At 45.1% G+C, this 24,267-nt stretch overlaps 1 protein-coding gene across 8 annotated transcripts in view; it reads right to left on the reverse strand.

Moving 5' to 3' along the window:
• CRACDL (CRACD like) overlaps nucleotides 1-24,267 on the reverse strand; it is a 122,922-nt gene that overhangs the window by 60,843 nt on the left and 37,812 nt on the right. For 5 of the 8 annotated variants that reach the window (XM_045550202.1, XM_045550200.1, XM_045550198.1 and 2 more), the window contains exons 1-2: nucleotides 8,981-9,218; nucleotides 8,501-8,715 (exon numbers count right to left, since the gene is read on the reverse strand). The exons of the other annotated variants lie outside the window; for them this stretch is intronic. In XM_045550202.1, coding sequence (XP_045406158.1) covers nucleotides 8,501-8,574 — 74 coding nt within the window. In that variant the 5' untranslated portion in view covers nucleotides 8,575-8,715; nucleotides 8,981-9,218. Of the gene's footprint in view, nucleotides 1-8,500; nucleotides 8,716-8,980; nucleotides 9,219-24,267 lie in introns of those variants that run through there. 8 annotated transcript variants of the gene reach the window in all.

Consider the following 24,267-nt stretch of genomic DNA (forward strand, 5'->3'; position numbering starts at 1 on the left):
ATATAATTAAAATGGCAATACTCCCCAAATTGACCTACAGAATCAACCCAATCCCTATGAAAATCTTAGCTGGGTTTTGGCAAAAATTGACAAGTTTATCTGAAAACTCGTGGAAATGCAAGGAACCTAGAATAGTCAAAATAATATTGAAAAATAAAAGCAAAGATGGAATACTCATACTTTCTATTTTCAAAACTTACTAAAAGCTACAGTAATCAAGGCTGCATCATACTGGCATATGGATAGATATATAGATCAAAAGAATAGAATTGAGTCCAGAAATAAATGCATACTATTTCAATAAGGGTACCAAGACAATTCGACAGGGGAAAGAATAGTCTTTTCGACAAATCATGCTGGAACAAGTGGACATCAATGTGCAAAAAGTATTTGTACTCCTACCTCATACCATATATAAAAATTATCTCAAAGTGGATCATAGACTTAAATGTAAGTGCTAAAACTATACAACACTTAGAAGAAAATTGGTGTAAGTCTGTCATCTTAGGTTAGGCAATAATTACTTAAATGTGACACCAAATGTACCAAAAGAGAAGACAGATAAATTTGACATCATCAAAATTATATTTTGTATCAAAGAATTACCAGGAAAGTATAAAGATAACTCACAGACAAGGAGAAAATATTTGCATATTATATATCTGATAAGGATTAGCATCCAGAATATATAAAGAATGTTTATAACTCAATAGTAAAAAGACACCCTATTTAAAAACTGACAAAGGATTTGCATAAAAACTTGTACAAAGAAAGCAAATGAATGTCTAATAAGCACATGAAAAGATGCTTAACACTCTTAGTCATTAGGGAATTGCAAATCAAAACCACAGTGAGATACTATTTTATACTAACTAGAACAGCTATAATCAAAGAGTTATACAATAACAAGTGTTTGCAAGGATGTGAAAAAATTGGAACCTTCATTCATTGCTGGTGGAAATGTAAAATGCTGCAGCTACTTTAGAAAAAGTTTGGCAGTTCCTCAAAATGTTCAATGTAAAATTACCATACAACCCACCAATTCCATTTATAGATTTCTACCTAAGGGAAATAAAAACATATGTCCATGGTGGATTCTGAGAAGAAATCCTGTTTGCAGAGTAGACAACACCAGGAATCTGTTTTCCCATCTAGACAACAATGGCAGTCCCAGAATCTGTCTGATATAACTATTTTGAAACTCTGGAGTCTATTGAATGCTTGCAACTTCCAGGGGAAGGCTTGGAAGCTAAATTGTGGTTAATTTCTGTCAATTTCAGCCCTTAGCACAGTAGCATCTACCCATCCCCCCACTTCCCAAACCCCACAGCAGGCACCTGCACATGTGTTCTGGGAGCAGCCTGTATGCAGTTTGCAGGAGCCACAGTGTGCAAAAAGTACCCTGTACACCAAACACTGGGTATCTATGCTCCAACTGCTGCTTCTGATCACAGAGGTGCAGACAAAGAGGTGGTGGCCATTGTTGATGCACCCCTCCCCACTGTTGCAAGACTCCCTCCAGCCCTAAGTGACTTTCTGGGGATTTAATAGGCTGGCACCCTTTCCCCACTTCACTTTTCTCCTTTCCCCTTCTGGGAGCCAGACATTAAACACTAGGCCATTCAAAAACAACTGCATATGGGAGAAATTAGAAAGTCACCCTGCATGCCCAGGGAAAGGCACAGTCTCAGAAAGAGCTGAGAAGACCTTAAGTTTACACCTTAAGCTGATCATCAGCACAGAGAACACCTACAATGATCAAAACAAAACAAAACAAAACAAAGAAACAAACAACAACAACAAAACCCCAGGAAACTCTGGGAAAGGGAGAGAATCTGACTTCCAGAGTTACCACATTATTAGATTCAAATTTCTAGTTTTTAACAACAACAAAAAATCACAAGACATACAAAGGAAAAGGAAAGTATGGCCCATCAAAGGAAAACAATAAGCCACAGAAATGATCTCTGAAAAAGACCTGATGGTAGATCTACTAGACAAAGACTTCAAAATAACTATCTTAAAGATGTTCAACAAACTAAAGGAAGATGTGGAGAAAATCAAGAAACTAACACATGAACAAAATTGAAATATCAATGAAGAGATTAAAAAAAAAACCTAAAAAGAAACCAAAAAGAAATTCTGGAGCTGAAAAATACAATGACTAAAATGAAAATTTCACTAGAGGGATTCCAAGACAGATTTGAGCAGGCAGAAGAATCAGTTAAACCTGAAAATAGGACAATGGAAATTTCTTTCCACAGAATGGAAAGAAAAAGTACTAAAGAAAGATGAATAGAGAATACAGATTTGTGAAACACCATTAAGTGGGCCAACATACACATTGTGGGAGTTTCAGAAGGAGAAGAGAGAGGGAAATAGGAAGAAAGAATGTTTGAGGAAATAATGGCTAAAACTTCCCAAATTTGATGAAAGACATATACATAAACATCCAATGAGCTCAATAAGATCCAAGTAGGGTGAACTTAGGCACACACCAACACACATTATAATCAAACAGCTGAACGACAAAGAGAACCTTGAAATCAGCAAGAGAGAAGTGACTTCAGACATACAAGGGATCCTCAATAATATTATGAGTAGATTTCACATCAGAAACCTTGGAAGCCAGAAGGCAGTTGGCTATTACATTCAAAGTGCTAAAAGAAGAAAAATGTCAGCTATGAATCTTTTATCTGGCAAAGGTGTTCTTCAAAAGTAAGGGAGGGCCAGGTATGGTGGCTCATACCTATAATCCCAGCACTTTAGGAGGCAGAATGGGGAGGATTATTTGAGGCCAGGACTTCAAGATCAGCCTGGGCAACATAGTGAGACCCTGTCTCTACAAAAGAAAAAGAAAGAAAGAAAGAAGGAAAAATATCCTGGTGTGGTGATGGACACCTGTACTCCCAGCTACTCAGGAGGCCAAGGCATGAAGATGGCTTATGCCCAGAAGTTCAAGGCTACAATGAGCTATGATTTCACCACCGCATTCTAGTCTGGGTGACAGGTCCAGACCCTGTCTCTTAAAAAAAAAAAAAAGTTAGGGGAAAATTAAGACATTCCGAGACAAACAAAAGCTGAGGGAATTCATTACTACTAGAGCTGCCCTGTAAGAAGTGTTAAAGAGAGTCTTGCAGGTTGAAAAGACACTAGACATTAACTTGAAGCCATATGAAGAAATAAAGATCTCAATAAAGGTAATAATACATGGGAATTATAAAAGCTAGTGTTTGTGTAACAATGGTTTGTAACTCCACTTTTTGTTTTCTACATAATTTATAAGACTAATACTTTTTTAAAAAGGTACAGACAGTCCCCGACTTATGGTTTGGCTTAACAATTTTTTGACTTTACAATGGTGCCAAAGTGATACACATTCAGTAGAAATCATACGTCTTTTGCAATGCTGGGCAGTCGCAGCAAGGTGAAGCCCTCAGTCAGCCACACATTTTTGACTTAATGATATTCTTTACTTATAAATATGTTTGTCGGGACATAATCCCATGGTAAATGTAAGTCAAGGTGCATCTGTAATTACTAGTCTAAAAATTAGTATGTTTGTAATTTCACATTTTGTTTTCTACCTTAAGTGATGCTTTTAAAATGTTATAAGTTTATAATTTTGGACATACGATGTATAAAGATGTAATTTTGTGACATCAATAACTAAAAGAGGTAAGGAAAGAGATGCAAAGGAAGAGAGCTTTTGTCTGTTATTGAAGGTAAACTGGTAAAAATCCAAATTAGAGTGTTATAACTTTAGGATGTCAAATGTAATCCCCATAGTAACAAAGAAAACAGCTATAGAGTATGCACAAAAGAGAGTGAGAAAAGAACTTAAAGGTTTCATTATTTAAGAAATAAAATAAACACAGAAAAAGACAGTAATGCATGAAATGAGGGATAAAGAAGTTGTCAGACTCACAGAAAACAGATAGCAAAATGACAGAAGTCCCTCCTTTCAGTCAACTTCAAAAAGGAAGCAAATTCTAACATCTGGTATAACATGGATAACTCTTGAGGATACTATGCTTATTGAAACAAGCCAGTCACAAAAAAACAAATATGATTCCACTTATAAGAGATACTCAGAGTAGTCAAAATCAGAGAGTCAGGACGTATGATGGTGGTTTCCAAGGGCTGGGGGAGAGGGGGTTGTGGAGTTGGGTACAGTGTTTCCATTTTGCAATATGAAAAGAATCCTGGAGATGGAGAGGTGAGGATTATCGCACAACAACCTGAATGTACTCAATCTGAACCATACACTTGAAATTGGTTAAGATGGTAAATTTTATGTTACGTGTATTTTACCACAATAAAAAATGAAAAAAATGTGCACACAAAAAACTTGTACACCAATGTTCATAGCAGCATTATTTATGTAATAATCAAAAAGTGAAAATAACCCAAATATCCATCTCCAGATGAATAGATAAAAAATGTGTTATATGCATATAATGAAATACTATTTGTCAATAAAAAGGAATAATATAATGATACACACTACAATCCCTGAACACATTATGCTAAGTGAAAGACGCCAGTTGCAAAGGGTCACACATATATGATTCTACTTACATGAAATGTCCAGAATAGGCAAATCCACAGAGATAGAAATTATTAATAGCTTCACGGTTGCCCAGTGCTGGGGAAAGGGAGGTGGAATGGGAGGTGACTGCTAATGGGCACGAGGTTTCTTTTAGAGGAGATGAAAATGTAAAATTAGATTGTGTTCATAGGTGCACGATTCTGTAAACATGCTAAAACCCACTGATTATATGCTTCAAACAGGTGAACTTTATGGTATGTAAATTATATGTCAACAAAGCTCCTGGAAAAAAAAAATTAGGGGAAAAAGATGAAATAAAGACATTTTCCAAAAAGAAGCCTGGATATAATTTGTTTCCAGCAAGCTCACACTAAAACAACTATTGAAGGAAGAATAATACAATCTTGTATAGAAGCTTGGAGATGCAGGCAGGAAGGAGAACAACACAAATGTGAGAAGATCTCAACATCAGGAGAAGGGGAGGTGGGCTGGCCCCGCCCAGAGGCCCTGCTCTCCCCGCCCCGCAATGCTCCATTTCCTTCCAGCCAAGGGCCTTGCAGACGTTGTTCCCTGCGCTTGAACATATTCCCTGCCCTCACGCTCCACTTGGGTCTCGCTAACTCCTACTCGGCCTTCAGCTTTCAACTTTGATTCCACTTGCTCGAGAAGACCAATCTGTCCCTCCAGGGTGAGAGGAGACCTCCTGCGACACACCGTGGGAGCCCCTGTACCTTCCGTGCACGACGCCTACCACTTTGAACAGCACGTGTGTTTGTGCGATTCTTCGAAGCAGTTCCCCTTTACAGAATTCTGCCTGCTTACACTCTCTATATATTTAATCAATTTTTCCTTTTCTTAGGGAAAAAGATGAAAATAAATTATGATTTAACTATTGTTCTCTAGTGAGTCACGCCAGGATCTGCCTGTACCTTTTTTTAGAAAAATAAGTTTCACATTACTGAAGCAAATGGAATGTGTAATGCTCACAAAGTTCCTGTGAGAAATCTCTGTTCGAAATTGTTCCAGCTTGCTGCTTAATGATATTATTATCCTCAAGAGCAGAGGGACTTGACTGCCGTACCCACCCCAAGGAGGCAGTGGTGACAAGATTAGACCCCGTTGCAGCCAACCATTGCTCCCTGAAGGTGCAGGGCCTCCTGCTCTTTGAAGCTGACTCCTGGCTGTGTGCAAAACCTCCTCTGTCCACCTGTTGGAAAGGACGGGAAGGAGAGAGGGGTAGGTCCACTCTGACAAATGAGAGACAAGCAAGGAAATCTCATCATCAAAGGGCTGAGACCAGAGAATACTCAGATGCTAAGTGATAGGTCTGTAAGTACAGCAAGAAGGGAGAGTAAAGGAACGTGGCTGGTCAGTTTTGAAGTCTCCTAGTGTCCCGTAACCAATGTTTACCTTGTTTTTAAAAACCAGAATAAGGCTTGGTCTAGAGAACTGAGTCATCCCCTTTCTTGCTAAGTATGCAAAACTTGAAGACTAACTCCATGAGGCTAGGAAATAGGTTACCAGCATGGCACTGCCACACAGTAGGTGCTCAATAAATATTATTAAATGAATGAATGAACAAACCAGAGGCATGTACCAATAACACTAGATGAAAGAATCACTTCCTGTTAAAACTGAGACCGCATCAACTACCCATCCACTGGTCCCTAGGCCACCTAGCACACTAAGTTCTCAAGGACAGACTTCCTTCAAAATCTGTGACTTAGCTAGACGATGTCACATTTCTTTATCCTGAGTTCTTCTTGCCCAGTGTCCTCCTTTAGACATTATCCACCCTATAGTCACATGGAGCTGAAGGCTGATGGGCTGTGTGGACCCCTCGGGTTAGGAGTAAAGGAACTTGGAGCAGAGGAGGTCCCTGCTTACAGGCCTGGTGCCTTCCTCAGGCTTCCCGTCAGCCATGGGCAGGGCAGGAACAGTGAGGGCATCTAGAGAGAACAGGCAGCAGGCCACAACTCGCTGGGCTGTTTCCTTGCAAAGAAATAACCACAGCTTCATCCCAACAAATACAGTCATCCATGAGATGAATGGTGTAGTTTAAAAGCAAATAAATAGTATCTTATATATTAATAAGATAAACTACACTAAATTTCTTTAAAATTACTTACATAAAAATTGATTTAGCGGTATTCAAAGACCTTATAAATGGGCAAGTTAAGTTACTTAGCTAGGCATGCATAAGGCTTTCCCATACGGTGCATATGCAATATACGCATCAATCTATATTCACATGTGCAGCCTGAGCCTGCAGGAACACACCTCAATAAAATTCATGTCTTAGACTGCAACGCATGACAGCTTTCATGAGAGCAACCTGTTTTCACTCATCCAGAGGTAAATGTTTTCATATGAGATGTGAAAAACATTAGTTTAGACATTTCCAAGTTATTAAAGTAAAAAAAAATCTATTAGAGACTCTTACAAAACCATTATTTCAAAAATAGCTAAGCAGCAGGGCTTCAAACTTCATAACCTTATTTTAGAAATTCTACTTGCATAATTTTTGGGAAAATACAATAGAAATTCATTCTAATGCTGGAGAATATCTTGCAAAGATGCCATCAGACTTGGAAACTTTCAATCTCAGAGTGACAGCTGTACCTTGTGCTGTACAAACATGCAACAAATGGGACCCCAGAACCCGGGACACAGGGGACGGTTTTACAGGGGCTGGCTTATTTCTAACTTTATAAGTTTATGAGATAATACACTCCCTTTTTCCTGTGCATATATGCCAAAAATAATGCTTAATTTATCTAGAATGCTCCATATACGACTGGCATTTCTACAGCACAGCAGATGCAGAGCTGAGGGTTTGTTTTTGTTTTTGTTTCCTAAAAGTAGGAAGTCATGCTCCAAGGCCTATTAACAAGAAGATGTAACACTAACACTCTATCCTGGCCCATTCAAAATGGGCAGAATCAGACACTGAGGTTGAGTACATTTTAATAAAAAGATTTTTATGAAACAGTAACCATGATGATGACTTACATGCACAGGGCTTGTAAGCACAAAGCCCTGTGTTCACCAGAAATCCTTGAGTTGTTGGGTTACTACCCCTATGTTGCAAAAGAAGAAAGTGAGGCTCTGGGGATGGACTATCTGCCCCAACTCCCCGTGCATCCCCCCACTGCCAGGTTGTTGGTAGGTCCTTCCAAAGATGCAACATCAATTTCCCAAGACTGTCCACCCGACCCAAGTGATGTGCAGATGTAACAGCCACCTGTACTGACAGAGGCAGCCATACTGAGAATTTTCCATTTGGGATACGAAAAAACACAAATTGTTTACTCTAAGCAAATGAATTTAAATGAAGCCATAACTCTACTTCCCTCTGCACCACTGAGCACAGAATCAAAATGCACTGAGAGTCAGACACTTTTCAGGGATAAGGTCACCTACAGTAGGGCAAGGTGGCTCTGTGCAGGGCCACTGGCCTCTGCTATGCAGGAGGATGGGCAGCACGTCTCCCAAGGCTGTGGCTGTCAGTTGAGAACAAGTCCTTCGGTGCTGCTATTTAGGTACAGGAATAATTAAAACGTCCTTTTACTTTGACCTCTGCTGCCTTCCTTCCACTCAAAGTATATCAACTGTGCCACCGAGATCCCAACTGCAAGCATGGGACAGTAAGGGAGAATGCCATTTACCCAGCCCTCCTGCCCTCTCCCTCTTCCTCTCTATGAATATGTGTGTGTGTCATAAAGGAAACAAGGAAAATCATCATTTTGCTCCAGAATTCACACAATTCAATGAGATAAAACAAGGTCTATAAGGAAAGAGGTCATAAACATTCTAGAACATAAGACAATAAATGCTGAAGGTTTGTCCCGAGGCCACAGGGGATGGTGCCCACCGCTTCCTGGCAGTCCAGCTGGCCTCCCCTCCCTCCCCTCTCTCCCCCACCACCTCTCCACTCTCAGAGCCCACCTGGGGTCAGGCCTGACGCACTGGTAAAAGGCAGCCATCTTCCCGAGCCTGGCCTGCGCCTCCGGCTCTCTCATCCTCCTGGAGGCTCCAGCAGGGAGCACGGCAGGCCTCCTCGTCTTCCTCCACGTGGCCTAGGGCCCTCGGGACACCACTGGGTGCTGATCAGGAGTGCTCATCCCCATGTCCCCCGGCAGCTCCACCGTGCCTGGCAGCACCTACGGGCCACAAGGAAGTGGGGCTTCTGCCAACCTCCGCACTCCTGGGCCCGGAGAGCTCCTTGGACAGGTGCGCAGGCACACGCAGTAAAAGCTGCCTGAGAAACACACGTACTTCCTTCTTCCACTCTGAGCCCTGAAGGCCAGGGGTGGGGGTGGCCTGGCTCTTCAGGGAGTTGGTCACCTGCCTGCCTGTGATTGGAGTCACTACTGAGTGGCTGAGGATGAGAAACAACAAACCTGGGCTTTGTTTTATTACGCTCACCATGGAAGCAGGCAGAGGGCGATGCTGGGCAGAGGTTGCACTCCCCACCTGAGCAGGGCAGGTCCCAGGAAGACCTGCTGCTGAGAAAATCCGAGACAGATTCTGAGCCAAACACACCCAAGCCTGGGGCTCACCTCTCATTCCAGCACTAAAGCCACACGGTTCCTCCTGCCACCCCTTGATGAGCACTTCTAGCTACAGAGCGAGGGACCATGTGAGGGACACATTCATCTCTGCCCCTTCAGCTTTCTTTTTACTCTTCCTTAAAGGCCCACCATGTTACCTCGGGTCCTAGATATGTTTTGTGAACTGCTTTCTCGGGACCTTCCAAACTCCTGTTAGCCAGGCACCTGCTTACCCCATTCATTGTGGCACCGACAGGATTTCTAGCCCTCCCCGCTGGAGACCACACCTGGCAGGTGCACAGGCCACACCCACCCACGAAAATCACCAACGGAGCCTGCCTGGCCAGGTTCAGCCTCCCCACATGACAAAGTCACGGCCCTGGTGACGTCCTCGCTGGTTACCTGCAGCTGCCACTTCAAAATAATAGACTCCTGCAACCGGCATTGCAACTCCACCTAACTCAAGTTCCTCCCGAGTCTGAAGGCTCCAACCACAACCAGCTACAGTCAGCAGTTTCCAGGCAACAGATGGCTCTGGGCGGCGGGTGTGATTCTGTGTTACTAAAACCCAGGAGCAGGCAGGCAGCAAGGGCGACTTCTGAAGATGGTTCTAAAAAAGCCCTAGCTTGCTTTTCTGTTTTCCAAAATGCAACTGTATGTAGAGTTCTACTCAAATGGTCTACAGTTTAAATAAATCATTAATGATACATCTGATGGTAACAAAAGAAAGTGGCTCAGAGAAGAACTCAGATGACAATTACTGAATGTTCTGAAGTGAGTTTCCATACATGCGCCCTTGTATGCATTAAGAGCCTATAGGCTCACTGTCCTCCTGCCAACAATTTGGTTTTCTCCATCAGAGAGGGACAAAATGTTGGCATGGAGTTCCATCTCTTCTGGGAGGCTGTCCAGGGGACCACACAGCAGGGTGGACTGCTGAAGGGACAGGGGCTGGGCCCCGGGGCTGATGTTTCTAAGAAGTGTCCCCAGCTAGCAGCACTCTGCCCCATGGCACAAGCAGGCCAAACCCCACAAGACCCACAGCGGCAATTCCATCCTGCTCAGTAAGCCAGATGAAGCCTGGAGCCCACCTGTGCCAGTTGCTACGGCCTGCCCTGGGCATGTGACCCACCCTCTCTCAGCAGCAGTGGCCCCTCGGGTGCCTCATCAGTGCTTTGTCACGGCGGTAGCCCAGCATCCAGGATGGTGCCCAGCATGGGGTGGCCCAATGCCCCAATAAGACACAACTCCAGACGGACCCAAGCCCCGCAAAGGGAGGTGGCATTGCATCATGCAGTCACACTGCTGAATGCCCAGGGACTGAGAGGCTCGCTGAGGGGCAGGGACAGCAAGGCACACTGCAGGCTTTGACGCAGCCCGTGTGCATCCACACATTCGCGAGCACACACCCCCTCACTGCCGCCTCCCAGTATGCTCCCCACAGCATGCTTTGCACATTTTACATCTCTGCTCAATTTTAAACATTTAAGCAATGTTCAGGAATCTCCTTTCTTTTGACTTCCTTTGCCTGCCTTTGCAATGCCCAAGCCATACATCCCCTGGGACATTGGAGAACTAAACTAAAATGCCAATGAACCCGTGTGCATCTATTAAAATGCAACTTATTAACTCAACAGATAATCTTTTATGCTAGCAAATCTAAGGGCTTTGTGATACGACCTCCTTAAGCCCCAGGGCTCATTTCATTCAGAGGGAAGAGAATGAACATTTATTAAGCATGTCTCAGGTCCCAGGTGGTTTATACTGACTCTCATTTAAGACTCACAACCACCCGTGAGTGAAATGGCACAGCCCGTTTTGGCAGGTCAGAAAATAGGGGATCTTACATGTTAAGCAACGAGTCCAAGATGACCAAGCCAATAAGTGGAAAATCTGACACTCAGATCAAGGCCTGTACCTTACTCAAGTGGGAGCTCTTCCCCACGACAGCAGCTGCCTCCTAAGAAACCCAGGCCAAGAGTTTAAGTGATCGGTCAAGTTGCATTCCTTCTGGGCTCGCAATGTGGCAGCATCTATCAAACCCTGCTGCTCTAGTAAATCCACTCCTGGGGAATTTTTCCTAAGGAGATAATTAAGCACTCCTTTGTAACAGTGTCCTGGAGACAACCTAAAGGCCCATCTGTCAATGGGAGACAAACAGGAGACTGGCTGTGGTGTTGCGACATACCATACAAGGGAAGGTTGTGCTGTCACCAAAAATCATAACACAGGAAAACATTTACAGACATGGGAGACTGCCCACAATGCACTGCAAGCGGGAAAGGCAGGCTACAACAGTGCTTCTAAAAGGGAGCACGTACCCCTATCATCTGAAGAGCGTGTGCAACACCCATTCTGCCTCAGTAAGTCCAGGCTGGGGCCTGAGACTCTTGCATTTCTAACAAGCTCCCAGGTGATGCTGACAATGCTGCCCATGGATCTTCCTTTGAAGAGCATCGTGCTGCAAAATGCTGTGCAGGAAGAACTCATTTTTATTTTTAAAAATTCTCTTAGTGCATAGAAGGAACAAAGGAAGGACCACAGGAAGATGTGAACTGAAGTTATCTCTGGTTCACGGAATTATGTACATCTTAAACTTTCTTACTGTACTTTTCTATGCTTTGTAAGTTTTCTGACTAAACATGTATTTTTTTCATAGTTAGAAGAAGCTCCAATCGTTTCTTTTAAAGACAAGGCAGTGGGATGTAAACAGACTAGAATTTGGGACCCAGGGTTTGGAGTTAAGTTACTTTCCCTCTCTGAGGCTCAGTTTCCTAACTTGGAAACCTCACAACTAAGTGGTTGTGAGAATTAAAGCAGATCCCCTGTGTACATTTCTGCCCAGTGCCTGGCACATAGAAGGAATGCTCGATGTCAGGCCCTGCCGCCTCCACTGCTGGAAACAAGAGGTTGGTCTACAAGAAGCAGCGTCTGTCATTTTTCCAAAGTACTTGTGCACTGTCTCCCTCATTTGTCTCCATTGTCACCTCTGTGACAGAAAGCTGGAGGAGGAATGATCATTGAGGAGCTTTAGAGGATTGAATTGCAAAAAAGGCAAGCAAGTTGCCCAAGGCTGCAAGGCAAGTCAGCACTGGGCAGCCTAGAACTTCTGTTCCCAGAACACGGCTTCCCCTCTTGGTTCCATTACCTCTAACGTCCCCCTTGCATGCCCCCCACACAGGGACCACAGTGGCTGTGCTCTGACCTGAAGGCAGGAACGGTGCCCCACTGAACTGGCCTGGGACAGGGATGCAGAGCTAGGGTCTCTCTGGGCCTGCCAGGAAACAGGCATGCCTCTAAGAGTGACATGTCTCTAAGAGTAAACATCGCTTACTCGTGCGATTTTAAAAACATCACATTGTGCTTTTCCTCACGTAATATGTTGAACATCCAGGCTATTTAAATAACCTAAGAGATGGGCTTACTATTGATAAGTTCTTTGCAGCTGCAAAGGCAGTCAAACATCTGTCACCCCATCACTCCACCATTACAGGTAGCTCAAGGTGCAGGTGACAAAAATGCTGGTGACTTCTACAAAGAAAGCCTCATCCTCTCTATTGATCACTTCAGCACTGCTTCCAACAGGAGTCACCGACTCAGACCCTCAGCTCAAGGTAACATATACTCACCACAGCCCTGTCCCTTGGGCCATCTGCAAGGAAGGCAAGATGTTCTCTCCAAAGCAACCCCCACCTTCAGGGCTGGGGCCCGTGTGCTGCATGCAGGGCAGGCACAGTTTGCATAGTAAGTATCTTATGAGATCAAACCCTTAAGTAGGAGTACCACGCAAATATCATTTTCCAAAGTACTTTGTCTCACTCTGCATCACTCTACACAGCTGCGGAGTGAAGCGCCTCACTGTCCGGGGCAGGTGTGGCTCCTGGCCCACGAACAGTGAGTGTGGTCTGGCCCCTCACTCAGCAGATGCAGGCCCAGCTGCAGAGACAGACTCGGCTGCTCACTCAGGTTCATGGTTAGTTAACAGCAAAGGCATAACCAGATGCCTGGTCCCTAACACCAAGTTCCCTGTGCTTCCTCCTGCAGGCCAGGGCCCCACTATGCAGCCCAGCAAGTCAGCAACTCCTGGCATTATGAGCTCAGAGCCGCGCTCCTCAGGACACTGTGCATGGGTGTGACGAGGCAGGCCCTTGCTATCCCTGACAGAGGGAAGAAGGAAGATCCCAGCTGACAGAGGAGGACCAGGCGAGAACAGAGCGAGCCTGGGACAGTGGGCTATCATCTGGCATTCTGTCAGCTGGCACCTCGGTGCAGAACTTTGTTCAGGAACCTTGTGACTTGGTAAGACACAGACATAAATGATTCAACTCAGGGCATCAAGAATCCCTGGGAAATAACTCGTTGCAAGAGATTAAGAAAATAGGCTTTAGCACTAAGGACAGAAGTAAAGAGGTGCCAAACAGAGCAAGTATCTGTATTTATAAAAAATAAATAAACAAACAGGAGAGGAATGAGTCAGCAAATGAGATTACACATTTGGCCCTGGCAGGCTGGCTCTCTGGAAATCTGATCACACAGAGGCTGCAGATGCCAATGCTTTGCCCTCGTGAGCATGCGGAACACCGTCTGCCGGCACACAGATGTGGCCTTCCTGCCTGCCCACTTGCCTCTTGGTCAACTCTCAGGCGTTCCCTCTGCCAGCCTGACCCCAGATTAAGCCACCCGCCTGCAAAATGGTGTCTCAATGGTAGCAAAAGCCAGGGTGCTCCAGGGATCTCCCTGGCCTAGAACATTCAGGTTTGGAGTGGGAAGAGAAGATCTGAGGAGATTATACAATTATTGAAATCAAATTGTATGTCTGGACTTGTCTGCCTTTACTTCTTAAAATTGAGACTAAAAATACAGGTCATATGCCTTAATAGTTAAAAAATCACCTTGCTAGTTTAGTAACTAAAAAGGTATTAATTTAGTTTTCATTTTAAGTTAATTTAAAAATAGTTTAGACAACCAGTATAAATGCCCTACAGAGTTTAACCCACTGTTAAATTATTTTCACATTTTCTCATCCTGTAACAAGCCACTGACGTTTAAGGAAGGTTCCTTACTGAATAAGGTTTTTGCCTTAAGACTGTGAGCTTAGTAAGGGCCAGGCTATGTGGAATTCCACTTTGTGCTCAGAGCCCTGACGGCATGGGTTAGACCCCTGTAAACGTTACGGAGTTAAATGAACATATTGTAAGTCTAATTTATAAAGTTATCACTAAGCACAGCTTCTGCTTTTGGCGATGCTTTGTTTTCATCACTGCAAGAAAAGATAAGGCAAAATGGCAACACCTGGCACACCTGTTGCACTCCTAACCGCTGCCCTTGGCAGGCATCAATAATCAATCACAGCGTCATTCTCAGGATTGCTCACAGCACAGTACATCCAGGCAGCTACTGCCAGTGGCTCAGAGCAGCTCTCAGCAGGAAGCCTGCCACTGCCGCTGGTAGAAATAGCAATACATCTGCAGAACTGGGTTCTAGCCTTGGCTCTGCCACTAACACTAACAAGCTACTAACTAGCTGAGCAACTTGTGACCAATCACTTCCACCCTCTGGGTCTCAACTGCAATATAAGTGGTTTGGACTCTGATATATAACATTCTGTTATAGTCATGCACCATGTAACAACGTTGTGATCAATGACAGACTGCATATATGGTGGTGGTCCCATAAGATTATAACGGAGCTGAAAAATTCCGACTGCCTAGTGACATAGCCACTGTAACACTGTAGCCTAATTATTTTCTTTTTTTATAAATTTAGCATACACTAACATCCTAGGCCTTCACATTCACTCACCACTCACAGGCTTACCCAGAGCAACTAATAGTACTATAAGCTTCATTCATGGGAAGTGCCCTATACAGGTATACTTTTTTTAATCTTTTATACCATATTTTTACCATGCTTTTTCTATATTTAGATATGTTTAGATATATGAATACTTACCCTTGTGTTACAAATGCCTACAGTCTTCAGCACAGTAACATGCTGCAGAGGTTTGTAGCCTAAGAGCAACGGTCCACATCACATAGCCTAGGTGTGTAGTAGGCTATGCCATCTAGGTTTGTGTAAGTCCACTCCATGATGTTTGCACAACATAGAAATTACCTAAGGATGTATTTCTCAGAACATATCCACACGGTTAACCAATGCATGCCTATATTTTACTTTTGAAAAATAAAGGTCTGTGAAATTGGCAAGAAGTTCTTTTCATGTGAAGATGTTTTAGTTAGCCAACATATGAAACATGTTTGAGCTCACACCAACATACACAGGTGCTCCTTGACTTACAGTGAGGCTATGTCCGATAAATCCATCATAAGCTGAAAATGCTGTAAGCTGCAGACGTGTGGCTGACGGGCAGCTGCGGCTCACTGCCACCACGGCCCAGCATCAGGACAGAGGTACGGTTTCTACTGACTGTGTATGGCGACTACACCATCCTAAAGTTGAAAAATCCTAAGTTGAACCATTATAAGTTGGGGAACATCTGTATGGAGAATATATTTTCAGAATCTAGTTCTCAGTATACTGGTTGGTTGTGACCCAGAAAAATGAATGGTATTACCACAGAAAGTCCCCTCGGTCTGCCCCCGCCCACCTTACCTCCCGCCACCCCCACCACTTGGCCACACACAGCCACATCTGATACTCCACAATCTGTTTCCTGAGAATGGCTGCCCTGTGCCTCGCTCACACACATCAGCAACTTTTACCATCACCCTGGCCATGAGAAATCCTCCCGCTCCTGGGCCACGGGGCCCCTTCCTCTGAGCCCCTGCCCACACACCACAAATAGTGTTCACATGTCTCCCTCCTGGACTGTGAGCTCCCTGGGGGCAGACACTAGTTCTTTTCATCTTTGTAGCCCCAACACCTGTGAATACTAGGGGCTACATTTCATGAATGAGTGAGCCTCATCACCTATGCTTATAAAACCTAAGGACAGCATTCACGAGATAACATACCTGTACTGTCTTTTAATAAAAGGTCTTGCACTATTAACTTCCTTCTGAACTTCTAAGAAAAAAATATTCTCAAATTCTTGAACATTTGGTAAGATTCTCTGACAAAGTGTCCCTGTGTGATTCAGATGTGGAGCTTGGTTTGACATAAATATCTTCCTACTTTGTGAAGTCTGAGACGTCACATTTGGAGAGTGAGGACATGGAGCAATATGGAAACGCATCTGGCTCATTATGTGAAGACATCTAATATTTCAAATCATTCCAGCTTCTGTATTTTGAAGACCTAAAAAAAAAAAGGCAGCAAAGTCCCCATTTTCTTAAATATTTCAATAGGCACAGATGCCCTGCACCATTTGGCACTTAATCCATGTTGTCTTGTGGGTCATGGCTGGCCTCCTCAACTAGACTGTAAAGTATTTGAGGACAGTATCAATAAACTTGATAATTTCTGTATGTCCCACAGAGCTGAGTACACAGTAGGTACTTAATAAATGCAGTTATTAATACAATGCAAAATAGGAACTTCATAATCCTATCGGCAGGGGTCACTTGCAGATACTTGGTACCACAGTCACTGAGGAGCGTGTGTGTGGTTCTTGACTGATGTGCAGTGAAGTAACCAGGGGAGGGCAGGCTGTGAGGGTCGGGAAAGATCCTGTGAATAAGCGAGGACACTGAACTTGACTCTCCCAGTAAACTAAAGCACGATGATGATGCCTTCTTACCATGTGCCGGGAGCTATTCTGAATAGTTGATACGTGTTTACTACTTAAATGGTAGCTAAATTGAATATTATGAGCATTTCATCCAAGCAAGGCAACTCTGGGTCCTTAATCAAACCAGGTGACAGTCAGTAACAACAGGAAGCATCAGTCCAGGCATGAGGGGGCAGGGGGCATCCCCACTGTCTCCTGGCATCCCGAGTCCCATGGGCAACGGGAGGAGCATGTTTCTGAGTGGGTATTTGCTGGGTGCCTTGCTCCTGGGGGAGTAACAGCATTTCCAGTTTGCTGGCAGTGCGGTCAGGGGGCTGCACGGCCAGGAAGGAGCCGACAAGGCCCTCTTCCCACACCTCCATTGAGTCACATTTCTCTCCAAGGGCAAGGGCACTGCAGCGAAATGTGACCTAGAATGGCAGCAATAAATGCGTGACAGACACCCTGTCATGCTGAGCTCTGAGGAAAGACAGCGGTGCCAGGAGAGCCCCCAGCCCCAGGCACTTTCTGGCAGTTGTGACAGGTAACCATTTGGACAAATCTGACACATCCACCTCCCTGCAAGGGAGGAAACCGCACCTCTCCCCGCTGACTCTGCCCCTCAGGGTTGCTGAGGCTGAAGGAAAATCTGCTGAGTGTTCACTTTAATAACTTGAGGTGCTGCGAGCTCAACCAACCTGGAGAGGCCCACGCTTCCCCTCTTCCACAAGCCCACCTTGGGATGGCTGCCAGTGCTCTCTCAGGGATCCTAGTGACTTCGTAGCTGACACATCAGCTGAGCTGGACTCAGCACCTGCCTGAAACCAAGCGGACTCCTGCGTCTCAGCAGGCTGTGGCTCTGGCTTCCCCTTGGAGGCAGCCCTGTGGATCGAGCCCACCTGCCAGGGGACGTTCAGAAGCCTCACGGAGGCACCTGTGTACTCTGCCACTCAAAGTGCTGCCTGGGGCCCAGCAGCCCCAGCCCCGCTGGGAGCTGGGCAGAAATGCAGACTCTCAGGCTCCACCCAGACCTACGGAAACCAAATCTGCATATTCATGAGAACCAGGGCTTTAGCTCTGTTCGCAGTCCTGGTTGCACATCAGAGTCCCCTGGGAGCTTGTGAAAATACTGATACTCAGGTCACGCCCCAGCCCAGTTGCTGGCAGTGGGGCCCAGGTGTCAGTAATTTTTAGAGCTCCCGGGGAGATTTCAGAATGCAGCAAGGTAGAGAGCCACTGTGTGACCGGGTGAGGCACCTGGGGGAACACTCCCCATGTATAAGCACACGGTGCTCCCCTGCAAGGACAAGCAGCTGCCACAAGCTTGGCACCTGCACCATCTAAGTGACGGAAGCCATTCATGGCCAGTGTCTTCCTAATCTGTGACCTGGCAGTGGAAGCTGAGCACACAACGTCATTGGGGGAGGGGACCCTCAAAGTTGATCCAGTCCATCTCCTAGGGGTGCCTCTCACAATACAGGCTTAGGGCAGCCCACAAAGATCCACCCTCTAATCGTGGCTGGGCTGTCCTCGGAAGGGCCGAACAGTTAGAGTTCCCTGGGAAGGGACATGAGGCTTTCCAACCCCTGGGTGAGGGTCTGGGAACAGCAGGGGTGACGATCCCAAAATGTGGGCAGGTGGGATCACATATGTCCACATCTAATGCTACATAGAAACAAAAAGGTTTTCCTTTGAGTCACTGAAGGCCAAATAAAGGAGAACTGAGGGACCATAGCCTCCTAGGGATTGGAACTCATTGGAGGGCTAAAGGCCATTCGGGCTGCATTCCACTCAAAGCGGGTGGTGAGGCAGCAGCTCCACTCTGTGCACCACAGAGCAGAGGGGACGACTCCTCCAGCAGGGCTGGAAACCATTCACCCGGGTCCCGACACCCAGGGATTTGGTAAGAACCTGCCAAAGCCAGGCTCTTAATACACAGTATGGCCCAAGACAGGAGCCACAGACATGGCCTAGGCCTAAGCCAGTCAATGTAGGTCCATTCCCCTGGTAAGGGCAGTCATTTCAGGGTCAGACACATAACTGGTTTCAGGCCAAGGAGAGTGAGGCTCAGGGCTTTCTGGAATTGCTGAAAGGGAATGTTTCTTTTTTGCTGGGCCTGGAAGCATGTGAGTCTATAGAGGGAAGAACCACCAAGAGCTGAAAAGAGAAGAGCAAAACACACCTGGGTACTTTGGAGTCCTGGATCCAGCCATTCCTGAAGCTACCTATGCCTCTCCAGTTATATGAGCCATAAAATCTGTCTCTCTGGTTTCTAAAAAGCCATATAAGCCTTTGCAATCCTTACCTATAAATGAAAGAGTCCCACCTTCTCTGAGCAAACAGGGGCTGGCTGAGTGATGTCAACGCATTTGAACCCTCTGAAGCTGCCTAGACACGCTCTGTTTGGTTCCATTTTAAATACATGGGACAAAGCGTTTTGATACACTTTCAGGACTTTCAGCTGCAGCCAGGACAGGCTGAGGCAAACTGTAAGGTAGGTATCATTAAGGGAAAGGTCTATTTGTTGTAGATTTACACAAGGCAGAGGCATGATCCCTTCATATCAGAACCACTTTTGAATATCACAGTAACAGCAGAATAAGCAAACTCCAAGTTCTGGCCCATCCCCTGCACCTGCCCAGTGCATTTTGATGGCCTCCCTTCCCCCAGCAGGTAGGAAAGAATCTAGCAAAGGATGAAGGGCCTTAGAGTGAAGTAGACACAGGTAACAGCAGCAAGGTCCTTGGGTAGAAAGAGCCGTGAGAGGCATTTAGGAAAGCCTCACATGGCATCCCGAGGCTCAGTAGGAGTGGCAGTATGCCCTTGGGTGGGGCAGGTCACCCGATGCAAAGGGACCAATGATGGAAGACTCAACACCAACCCAGAGCGACTGGCACAGAGATGGGAGGATGGAGGTCTTGATGGATTGGACAAATGGCATGGAGGACCGGCAGCGTTTCTCCCATCCCGATATCCAGGCACCACAATTCACTTCCCAGAACGTAAGTGTTACCCCCTGGGTGCTGAAGGCTGGAAGAAACACCAGGTTGGCTGAGATTAGACTGGCAGGCAGTCAGCCCTGGGGCTCAAAGCAGTAATGAAGCTGAAAGTTGTGTTTCTCAGGCACTTGCACTGGTGGCCGGAGACCTGCACCTGGGGAGCCCCGCCCAGGGCTCTGCACACATCAGGTGCTCCACGTGGGGCAGCAGCATGTTGCTCCCACTGGTTCTGTGCCACCCAACAAGAACGTGTTTGTAAAGCTAACACAAGTGCAACTAGTGTGACAAACCAGACGTGACAAAACTCTGCCATCCAAATGGAGGGATAAACCTGAGCCTGAGTAGATCAGAGAGAATTTGAACTTCTGTCTACACTGGCGTCCTGGTGTCACTCACCAGCCTGGGCCTGGTAAGTTTCTCACCTATCCAAAGAGGACAACAAGGCTTGTTGTACAGGCTGCTGTTTAGGACCGAGTAGATGATGTAATGTACAAAGGAGGGATGGAGCTAATGGAAGGGATTATTGCTCACTGTTATTTTTGGCACCTCTCAAAATGCAGCACATGGGCACCCACCCACACCACCTCCGCACAGGCCTGCTCTGGCTGTCCCGTCCTAACTCACTGGGGTTCAGAAATAGCACCACCCACACAGGATGATCTGTGGCTGAGGAGCAGCCTGTGCTGGAAGGTGGGGGCAGCAGATCCACAGGTGCCCCTACCCACCTGGGGACACAGGCCAGCAGAGGGCATGAGGGGTGGCAGGGTAGAACCTGGTGCTAAGGAGGCCCTGGAAACACATGGCAAACACCTGCCCCTTCCTGCCATGGATGAGTGACACTGAGGCCAAGACAGTGCCTGGATCAGCAGCAAATTCCTGGCCAAATAACTCAGAGGCCTGAGTAGCTCCCAGGGCCAGGAGGGAGGGCTCAACACAGAGGGACAGGTAGGGCCATGCTGGATGTTGCCAGGGTCCCATCATAACCTCATGCACAGGCCTCCAGAGAAGAAACATGCAGGGCTGGAAGCAGGTGAGAAAGGAATTAAGATGGTGCCACTGGACCTGAACCCCACCTCCTCCCATAGTGACAGCCAGCCTGGCCTCACCACCAGGACACCCTGACCATAACTGCTGCCCAACCCAACTCCAATGGAGAGCGGAACACAAGGATGATCCTGCTATAGACAAAATTATTGTGATCCCCACACCCAAATTCATGTGTTGAAATCCTAATCCCTAAGGTGATGGTATTAGGATGCGGGGCCTTTGGGAGATGATTACGTCATGAGGGTAGAGCCCTCATGAGTGGAATTAGTGCCCTTATAAAAGAGGCCCCAGAACTCTCTCATTCCTTCTGCCATGTGAGGACACAGCAAGAAGACGGCCATCCATGAGCCAGGGAGTGGACTCTCACCAGACACCAAATCTGCCAGTACCTTGATCTTGAACTTCCCAGCCCCCAGAACTGTGAGAAATGAATTTCTGTTGTTTATGGTATTCTGTTACAGCAGTTGGAATGGACTGAGACAGATCCCTACTTGCAGGCACCTGAAAAATGGGAGAATGAATTGAACTTGGGCCTTTCAGAGAGTGGCATCAGGTCCTTTGCCCCCTTCCTCAAACCCTGGAACAAGTGGGCACTGAGGCAGCTTCAGCTCACCAGGAGGGGCGGGAGAGGGCACCGGGCACAGAACAGCACGGGAGTGTGGGAAGGTGTGTATCTATGCCGATGAGGCGCCTGTACTATGAAACCATCAGAAGGAAGCCGAAGCTCACATACATACAGACTCTGCAGTTTACGCAGATGATCCAGTCAAGACAGTGTCTGGAAAATCTGCTGCTCAGTCAATTCTTCAGCAACCGTAAAGGGTGCATGAGACATGTGGCTCAGATAATATGACACCTGAACTCTAGACCTGATATCAAGACCCTGTGCTAAGACCTCCTTAAATCTCCCTCCTTCAACGTTGTGCTGAGGAGCTGCTAAACCCAGGGGGAGGATACTGGTGGCGAGAGCATCTGCATTTTTCCCCACATTTTTTATGATGGTAGAATGCATAGCAACTGCATTTTTAAAGTTTTTCAGCTGGAATAAATAACAGGCAAGAGCCATAGGATGCCACTGGATGAATGTTTACAATTCAGGATGAAATAATTATTGAAAAAATATGATTGACAGGATGTGGTAAGCACTAAAAAAATAAACTCAGTAAAACTGAATAAGGAAAAACAGAAAACGTGAATGAAAATATGACTCTTAAAAGCTCAGAATCTCAGATGTGGCAAAAACTGGAGCTCTTATTTGGCAACCAACCAAAAAGTTTTCAAGCAGTGGAACTGAGGTTGACAGGTTCTGTAACTTGCCCCAGGACACAGAGTGAACTAGTGGCAAAGTGAGCTCTCTCAGCTAATCAAACATGATGACACCAAACATTCATTGTGATGCAAAACACTTTAAATAATAAAAACAAAAGCAAGTGATATCAGCAAAAAGTCTCCCCCATAAAAGCACTGAGAAAACGGAGTGGGGGGGGGAGGGCAGAAAGTCAGAATTAACTTTTCAGAACTCTAGAAATTAATGCAACAATCCAGGGAGCATTTATTCAAGAGAAACAGCTGAATCTTGTTGAGAACTGTGAGCCTTGTGGCATTTCCACTTGCCATATTCCAATCCCCTGTCTCTACTTCCATGAGAACCTTGAAAACCATCAGCTTCACGCTGACTGTGTAAACCAGCAGCCTGGCAGCCACTGGAGGGGGAAGAACAGGGTTGAAGCTGCTTCAAAACTCTACTCCCAGAGAATTGTCATGATTTGACCTGTCTGGTGGTTCCCTGGTAAATCACACCTGCAAGAGGGAAAACCTGCTCTGACCTGAGTCAGAGGTCACCAGTGTGAAAAGCCCCACCGAAGTGCTTGTTGAAGACAATTACAGGCAAATATTTAACTTTACAGCTAGTTCTGACAGCAGTGGATAACAGTCGGGGCATACAATAGCCTAACTAAAAAGCTTCAAAGGCAGCCCAGCATGTTCCTGGGAACCTAGAATATCGCATGTAAAGCTGTGCACACACTCAGGAAAGACCTGAGAAGGCCTTAAACTCTCCCTTCTGACTGATCCTGAGGCTCTGCACACGTAGGAAGTGAGGGTTTAGACAGACTTGTCAACTGTCTAGTTGAGTGTTGCCCACAGAGTCTCTCAAAGATTGGGAGGGTTATTGATTCTAAATGTTAATCTCTGTCCAATCATTAGCTTATCACTAAGCTAATCAAGTGAATTCCATGGCCACAGATGACAAAAATAGTTCAGAAAAGTCAATAAACCATGACATCAACAAACTTGAATAACAACAAACCCTGGGGAGGGAAGGTGAATCTGATATCCGAAGTTGCCACATTATATTTTAAAAATTTTCAACAAAAAATTACAAGACATAAAAAGAAACACAAAATATAGTCTATATACAGAAAGCTCAGATGTCAGACTTATTAAAGAACTTAATTGTTTTAAATATGTTCAAAAAATCAAGAAAACATGTATAATGGAAAATATGAGAATGATATCTCACCAAATAGAGAATACAAATGAAGAGATTAATTTTTAAAAGAGAGACAAGTAGAAATTCTGGAGTTGAAAAGTACAATAATTGAAATTTCCAAAATCACTGGAGGGGCTCAATAGCATATCTGAACTGGCAGAAGAAATATTTAGTAAACTTAAAGACAGATTAATTAAGATTAACCTCTCTAAGGAACAGAAAGACTAACAATGAAGAAAAATAAACAGAGACCTGTGAGAGGCCACTGAGCATACTGACATGTGCATATTGAGTTTCAGAAAGAGAAGAAAGAGAATGGCATAGAACGAACATTTGAAAAATAACTGAGCACTTCCAAAATTTGAGGAATCCATGCATCCTCCAAGAAGCTCAATGAACTCCAAGTAGGACAGATTCAAAGAGATCCATACCTAGATATGTCATAATCAAACTGTCAAAGTCAAAGATTCTTGAAAGTAGAGAGAAGTGACTTATCACATACAAGGGGTCCTTAATGAGATCAGGAACTGATTTCTCATGAGAAGCCAGGGAGGCCAGAAGGTAGTGAGATGAACTATTCAAAGTGCTGAAAGAAAAAGACTATGGACCAAAAACACTAGATCTAGCAAAACTATCCTTCAAAAATAAAAAAATTGGGGAGCAACTGCTTAACAGGTACAGAGAGTTTCCTTTTGGGGTGAAGAAAATATACCCATTCTTTGATCCAGCAATTCTACTGGGAATTTACTCTATAGAAATATTCACAGAAGCACACATATATAAATGGACAAATATGTCCCCTGCAGTCAGATTTGTATTAAACAATTAGATATATTATAAATACCTCTCTATATGGGAATGGTTAACTACTAAATAGTGGTTAAAAGAAATGAGGTAGACTATTTACTGACACAGAAGTATCTATAAAATACATTGTGAAGTTTAAAGAAGATCTG

Source organism: Lemur catta, chromosome 4 (assembly GCF_020740605.2).
Source record: "Lemur catta isolate mLemCat1 chromosome 4, mLemCat1.pri, whole genome shotgun sequence".
Lineage (NCBI taxonomy): Eukaryota > Metazoa > Chordata > Mammalia > Primates > Lemuridae > Lemur > Lemur catta.